Here is an 8421-nt window from a genome sequence, read left to right on the forward strand (position 1 = left end):
GTAATTATACAATTGAATATTATAACCTAAACATATAACTAGAGTAATTTGTATCATAAGTAGAGTAATTATGTTACCAGTATTTGGTATTGTGAGTAAACATAAACTAAAGTAATTTTATTACAAATAAAACAATTTTCAATTTAATGTAGTGTAATTTTATATTAAAAGTAGAGTAATTTTCAACTTCAAGTAGTGTAATTTTCAATCTCAAGCAATGTAATTTTATATTACAAGTAGAGTAATAAACATTTATAAGTAGAGTAATTTGTGAAGCAGTAGATTATATTGGTGGTTCGTTCGCCAATTCTAGATTAGTTAATGGTAATTTTTTTGATTTCATAATTGCTCTAGTTGTGTGTGTGTGTGTGTGTGTGTGTATATGTATATATAATTACTCTAGCAGAGTAATTATTGTATTTTCTTCTACACATGAACATCATTTAAAAATCCTAAAAACTTTAGAATCTTTAATTTTGAACTAACATAGTGTTTTCAATGGTTTCAGATAATAACATGTGTTTTCAATAATTACTCTATTAAATCAACAACTTGTCGATTTGTAAATGGCACATGTCTAGAAAACTGGTGGATTAATTGTCTAGAAGTGAGTTTTCTTGAATGAAATTGGAGGTTTTTTTTTTTGATTGATTATAGAGAAGATGGATGTGTTTGTAAAGAATGAAAAAGTGATTTACGTGAGAGATGGGTTTTCTTGTTATTTACCATAATGCCACCGCCAATTTTTTGGGATTTCTTTGATTCGCACCATTTGTACCAAATTTTTATTTGTATGTTATCTCCCCATATATGGGTTAGGTTCAAATAAAAAGTTTGATTTTCCTAAAAAGGCTAGGAAGGAAGGTATTTTAGTCTAATACTTTAATATCAAAATCCACTTACTTTAATCTCAAAACCCATTTAAATTAATTTCAAAAACCCAATTACATCTTCACTCATCTCTTACAACCACCACCACTCCACCGCCCACCGCCACCACAACCGTCACCCATCGCCACCACCTCGCCGGAAAAGTCCGAAAAAACACTATGAAAAACACAATGGAAAAATACACTATGAAAAAAAAACACAATGATAAAAACACAATAAAAAACACAATTGTATGACACAATGGAAAAAACACAATGTAAAAAAAAACACAATGAAAAATACTATTGTATAACACAATTTTGTAAAACACAATTCGGTAAAACACAATGTGTAGAAAACCCACTAATTTTTTTTAATTATTATATTACAATATGGTACTCATATAAAAGATAAAAAGACACTCGTTATTATGGTAAATTTGTTTTTCAATAAAAACGTCGTAAAAAAAAGTTATGGACGTTTTAAAATGATGGAGGAATTTGGCATGTGTCTTGCATTGGAGAGAGAAAGCCAACAAATACGTTATTCCTTTTATGCCCTTTACCTTGTGTTCACACTTGATTTCCCCCTAAACTAATCTCAACCCTACATATTCAAAATCAATAGACATAATTACTTCTTATCCTTCTTACAAAAAGTATACTTCCTATTACAACCTAACCCATATTTTATATAACCGAAAACCCTAAAATCCTATTTGTCACGATGTGATCGCTCCCCCTTTTTATGAAAGCCACCAGATTGCTTGATTTTTAAATGCAAGCATCTCATTGATTTAACCCAATCATTTAATTAAAAATTAATCTTACCAATTATTTGATGTTAAAATCCTATAAAATAGTGATATACTAAAATTTGATATCCAATTTAAAAAGGAAAAACATATTATTTATAATTAATAAATAATTTTATAGTAAAAAAACATAAGCGGGTCATAGGTCACCAAATCCATATAGCTTTTAAACGGGTTATAACATATCATTTATTTATGAAACCCTTTTATCATCAAAACTTACGTATATTATTAACTTTCTTACAATAAAGAAAATTAAAATCCAAAAAATAAATATTAAAAAACAAAAATTGTAAAACAACCATTTTCTCAAGCTATCAGATTGTTTATTTGTAAATGAAGACTTGTTACACATTTGACCTGAATTCGCTATTAAACGAGTTATAACATCTCATTATATTAAAAATTAATCTTATCAAATATTTGATATGAAAATCTTATAAAATAAAGATATACTAAAAATTAATATCCTGTTTTATTAAAAAAAGATATTATTTATAATTAAAAAACAATTTTATAATAAAGAAATAAACGGGTAATGGGTATCACAAACCCAAGATAACTTTTAAATCGGATGGTAACATGTCATTTTAGAAGTGTGTATTGTCAAACTCTACTTCCACATACATATCCATATCTTGCATTTATGCATATAGGTTAAGATCATAAATAATCTAATACGGATAGATGAATGCATTTTAGGAAAAAACAGAAATTATTATTATTATTATTATTATTATTATTATTATTATTATTTATTATTATTTCTCCGAAATCTTGAATGTGAGCTCACCGAGATTGCTCCTTTTTCTTTCCATTTAGTTACAAACCGGCAACTCACCTTGTAATCTATCTATCTATCTGCTTGGTTCCAATCATCCTCATTTCTTTAATTTCAATTCAATTTTACAATTACAATTACAATCAGGGATTGTTGGTTGGTTTGTATTTAATGGGTGTCGACGGTGAATCAACGACACAACCGGGCGATTTGATCAACCTCAACATCCGATGCTCCAACGGCAACAAGTTCTCGGTGCAAGCCACCCTCCGGTCAACCATCGCCGACTTTAAGGATCTTTTAGCCCACAATTGCGATGTTCCGCCCAACCAACAGAGGCTCATTTATAAAGGACGAATCTTGAAGGATGATCAAACCCTAGATACCTACGGTAATTGCCTTTTTTATTATCATTTTCATTTCTCATTTGTCATTTAATTGTTTATAAAGGTGTGCATTTTTCGTACCAATTACCTTAACTTGTAATTTCCTAGATTTAATGTATTGGGTGCTATCCGAATTCCGAAAATCTTCTTCTTTGCAAATAATACATATATGTGTAAATTGGGTTTTAATAATTTAAAGGCAATTCCGGTAACGTAATAATGAAAGATTTTTACTTGATTTACACCCACGCGGAAACTTGCAACTGAAATTGGGTGGAATTAAGTGTAAATCTATGATGATTATGCTATCGGGATTGCCTGTGGCAGCTAAAGTTAAAGTTAAGAGTGTCATTGGTCAATTTCCTAGTATAGGTTATTATTATCAACCGATAGGTTATAGTTTTGATTATTAAAATCGAATTTCCCGAAAAACAATGTATAAATTTAGTTGTGAATTTAGTTGTTTGCCTCTTAACGCAAGTTTTATCTAGGCCTTCAAGCGGATCACACAATTCATATGGTGCGCGGTTCTGCACCAGCAGCAGCACCGCCTAGTGCACCGGCTCCTGCACCTCCTGCTCAAGGTGCTGTTTCCAATGCAGCCAGTGCTGGTGCGGGTGCACCTTTGTTTCCCGGGCTTGGTTTGGGTGGACTTCCTGAATTTGACCAAGTCCAACAACAACTTACTCAAAACCCAAACATGATGAGAGACATGATGAACATGCCAGCAATTCAAAACATACTAAATGACCCGGAAGTCATGCGGAGCTTGATAATGAGCAATCCTCAAATGCGTGATATCATTGACCGTAACCCTGAGCTGGCTCATATTCTGAACGACCCCGCAATTCTTAGACAGACACTCGAAGCAGCTAGAAACCCGGAGCTTATGCGCGAGATGATGCGTAACACTGATCGTGCTATGAGTAATATTGAATCGTCTCCCGAGGGGTTTAACATGCTTAGACGGATGTATGAAAACGTTCAAGAACCGTTTCTTAATGCCACCACAACGGGCGGGAATGATCCCGGGTCAAACCCGTTTGCAGCTTTACTTGGTAATCAGGGTGCTGCTGGTAACACACCTTCAGCAACGGGCCCTGAAACTACTACTCCGGGCTCTGCAGCTCCTAATTCTAACCCGCTTCCCAACCCGTGGGGTGGTTCTACAGGTAAGATCCTAGGGCATGTTTGGCTTGCGGATTTGGTATTCAAGACTTTCACATTTTTGCAGATTCTGTCTGTCCATAAACGGAATTTAAGTTTTTATTTCTTGGCCTGTATTGCGTTCCAATTTCTTAGACTGATTTACAAACCAAATCGAATATAATAAAGAAACAATTCCAATTTCTTTGACAGTTTTGCAAACCAAATCGAATATAACAAAGAAAGGGTTGAAAGAGTCCAACTATTTTGACTATATTCTGTTGTCCGGACTCCGGAAACATTCTGCAGACCAAACCCCCCTAGTCTTTATTAAAAAAGAATTGTAAGATGCATTATTGTGTGCTGAAATTTGTATGCTGAAAATTTTAGGTGCGGTTCCGGCAAATGCAGGTACCCGACCACCGAATGTGTCAGGGTTAGGTGGGCTTGGTCTACCCAGGTTAGACCGTCCGTCTAACATGCCAGATATGAATCAGCTTTTACAAAACCCTGCTATATCTCAGATGATGCAAAGCTTGCTTTCCAATCCCCAATATATGCAGCAGGTATGTACTTATGATTATTCAGATATTTAATGTTTTAACGAGTTTTTACAATTTTTTTTAAAGATCAATTTTATGAACTTGTAGATTGTGAACCAACACCCTCAACTACGCAGTTTGTACGATTCCAACCCTCAATTTAGAGAGATGATGCAAAATCCAGAAATACTTCGTCAGTTAACTTCACCTGAGATGATGCAGGTAATCAACGGGTGATTTTATGCGTTTTTTTTTTACATTTTGACCGGTTAAAAGTTAAGTTTGACTCTAACCTCATTTTTACAGCAAATGATGTCGGTACAGCATCTGTTTCCTCAGCTTAACCCGCAGCAATCCGCTTTGTAAGTAGTTTCATTCGCATATTCCACGAGCATTATTAGTTTTTATTTTTCGTTTAAAAACGCAACTTCTTTTTCAGGGATCCTACCCAGACAGGTGGTGCTGCTACAGGTAAAAACATCCTATTTCTAATAATTCTGTCATGGTCCTGGTTTTGTGTAATTTCGTGTTTATAATTTCAGAGTTGGACATGTTGATGAACATGTTTGGTGGGCTTGGAGCTGGCGGTTTAAATGTTCCAAATGTGCCCGATGGTAAGACTTTAATTTTATCTAGAAAATATTTATTTATGAAATATATGAATTGCAGACAGCCTTAATAAAATTGAATTTTTTTTAATGTAGTGCCACCAGAGCAACGTTATGCGACGCAACTGTCACAGCTTCAAGAAATGGGGTTTTTTGATACACAGGAGAATATCAGGGCGTTACAGGCTACTTCGGGCAATGTTCATGCTGCTGTTGAGAGGCTTTTGGGTAACTTTGGCCCGTGATGTTTCTTTTGATCAATCTAGAGATATAACCAGGCTTGTAATATGATCGGTTTTTAAGTATTCTTTATAGACAGATGGATTTTTTTTTTCTTTTTCTTTTTCTTTTTCCTTTTCCTTTTTGGTGTTTTTATTGTGCCAACTGATTACATAGTTTATTGCTGTTCTTTGAAATACCTCCGTTTTGCAAGATGTCCGTCCGTCTCCTTGTCATTGTTTTGTTGGTAATTTTGTAGATAGATGTGTTGTTCAGGTCAAAGTTTAGTCTTTCAAATGTTTTTGTGGGTGTGTGTTTTTATAGGATCAAGTGATTCTATATATCCCCGCATGCATGTCATATCATATAATTGCATAAAGTGATTCTATATATCCCTGCATGCACGCGTGGTGCGTCAACTCTCGTTAGCATGCGTACGTATTGTGATATTTAAGGATTACTTTTTTTACCAGATAATTTTCTATATATGTGTAATTGCGTATTCTGTTATTACGTTGCAAGAAAAACTGAATTTGAGAATGAACTTTCATCAAAGCATCTAAACTTGGATAATCATATCCATGACTGTTCAATCAAATCAGATTCACACTAGCCCTATGTGAATGAATCATGTTGCATAATGCTCATACCAAACATAAATTAGTAGTTATATACAGTGAGTTTGTTTACAAAGGAAAAACCGAAAAACAAGTCTGTTACATGTCAGCATGTCATGAACATTATTATAACATGAAGCTGTTAAGATTTGCATAATAACATGGTTGGAAGATCTGTTTTTGTCAGGATATTTGGATTGGGGACCAACCCTTAGCCCAAAGGGAAGTTGAGAAGGTTTATGCAGAAGATTTCCTAGCCTTTTTGAACTTGCAAAGTATAAAAGCTGCAAAATTGTGGATTGCTACTTTATAAGTGGAGATGTGACACTCATTGATCTATTAGAGCGCGCTTATTAGCAATATGCAACTCCCCTCGACTTAAAAGGAAAGTGGTAGGTGTCGGTAGTTGTCTTGTCATCCTTTTGGTTTTTATGGCGTTCAGCAACGCTCCAACGTCGATATGCATCAATTAAATGAAGTGAAGTGAAGTTTGTCCTTTTGGAACAAATTAATATATGAGTAGCTGTAGATTTCTTATAAAAAATTAAATTATGTAAGTTTTCTCTCCAGTTAATCTTTGACTGACTGCAGAATTTTCTAGCAAATCTATTGCGGTTTATATGTAACAGTTTACTTGTAGTCATAAACAATGGAACATAACTAGCTTGATTCGAACTGAGAAACGTTAATGGAGATTTTACATGGCCAGAGATGCATGCGGAGGGATAAGGAAATCGGAGATCATAGCAGCAGGAGGAGCAGTGTCTCTGGTTCCATGCCGCCCAAAAAAAAAGTGTGAAAGTTTTAATTTGTACTTCTTTTCTATAGACTTGGTAACTTATTTTTTAGTTTTCGAACATCAACTTATTTCATTAAACACGGCAAGAATTGGCGCCAACAACTAATATGAAAAATTGCTCGATAGCAAAGATTTAAACGGGGATCTATTATTTATCCAAAAAAAAAATTAACAATTCGAGATATCCGACGCCACCATAGAATTGGAGTAGCTAGACTTTATTGGAGAAATATGTCACAGACCAGATGTTTGATGATCGTTTTGGTTGCTTGTGATAGAACGCTTGGGCCGGTTTGCTGAATAGTTCCGGACTTCTTCGGGAGGGTAGTGGTACATGTGCTTGCATGACGAATGTATCGTTGGTCGCAAGCTGTTGCCACTCGCCTGATGAGTCCATTGCAGGACGAAACGAGTGAACCCTAATCATAAGCAGATGAACTGAGTGGCTTTCGGGCGCTACACAGACTCTAAAAAGAGTGCTCCGTGACCAATAGATTAATTCACTGCCAACGAAATTCCGTTCGTATAACTTGGTAAGTTATTTATAGAATAGACTCACAACAACCGCATTTTTCATTCCAGCATCTGATGAATCCACTAACGTTTTTAGCATCCCTGATCGTAGTTATCATATCGAGGATGTTGGCTACTTCTTTGGGTTCAAAGAGTCAATAAACGAGCATAAGATGTTGAGGATATTATTTGGTGGGTTGATCAAGATTGTTATGATTTTCTCTCTGTCGAAACTGCTCGTGGAGAGAGATCGATGATATTCGTCGGAGTCATTATGGCCGTCGTTACACTAGACGGAGTGTTTGGCCTTTGATTTGACAATAGAGGAGTTTCGATTGTTAACGTTCCTCTAGATGACGTACGTGTCTTGTGAAGATATAACTAGGCAGGCATTATGATAATCGAAGAAACAAGTATCTTTTTCTTTACCTTATAAAACTCAATGGTTGTGTGGTGGAAACTAACGAAATGCATCATGTTATGTTTGGGTGAAAGAAACCATTGCATTCCCCGAATCTTGGGATGACTCTTTCCGGTTAGATTCTATCAATATGAACGAGATTATCTTTTCTGTGAGAAAGTTGTCTTGTAGCGTGCTCAGTGTACCTATCTACAGCATGAAGACTCGACTCATTCTCGACCGTCCATTTCTACGCTCACCAACCGTGAAGTTCCGTTCAATCTCATGTTATGTTAAAAGTATCGTATCTTTCCCCCAATTCGACATAAACCGAAGCAATTCTTCATCATCCAGCCCAACTATACAATATATGTTATCTCAATGGTATTTTTATTATCTTTATGTTATGTTGAGAGTTATTAGACATTGATTGTATTGTATTTTATTATTTTTATCCTTATGTTAGTTGGAGAGTTATTAACATTATAAGTTTAACTTATCAATGGTGGCATCTTAATTCTTCACAATCACCACACTAGCAATTACGCTGCTGGGTTTGCAAGGTTTTAACATGATTGACATGTGTACATGAAGAGATTTTTCATATCACTATAAATACATTAACAATTGAGAGAAGAATAATTCTACCAAAACCCACTCTAACCTGAAACTGTTTTGACTCAAACCAAAATAATCATTTTTACGTGAACTCTTCTGACACGATGT

General features: G+C 34.8%; 1 protein-coding gene across 1 annotated transcript; it reads left to right on the forward strand.

Annotated features, from left to right (window-relative positions):
- Positions 1 to 2636: 2636 nt before the first annotated feature.
- Positions 2637 to 5486, forward strand: LOC143601668 (ubiquitin domain-containing protein DSK2b-like). The gene is made up of 8 exons (XM_077079021.1): positions 2637 to 2856; positions 3343 to 4023; positions 4388 to 4563; positions 4648 to 4761; positions 4846 to 4901; positions 4979 to 5010; positions 5082 to 5153; positions 5244 to 5486. The coding sequence occupies exons 1-8, from the start codon at positions 2637 to 2639 to the stop codon at positions 5390 to 5392; spliced, it is 1500 nt and encodes a 499-aa protein (XP_076935136.1). The 3' UTR covers positions 5393 to 5486.
- The last annotated feature ends 2935 nt before the right edge of the window (positions 5487 to 8421 follow it).

This window comes from Bidens hawaiensis, unplaced genomic scaffold (genome assembly GCF_021521415.1).
Source record: "Bidens hawaiensis isolate Kalapana, Puna unplaced genomic scaffold, B.hawaiensis_p1.1 tig00056928_1, whole genome shotgun sequence".
Taxonomy (NCBI): domain Eukaryota; kingdom Viridiplantae; phylum Streptophyta; class Magnoliopsida; order Asterales; family Asteraceae; genus Bidens; species Bidens hawaiensis.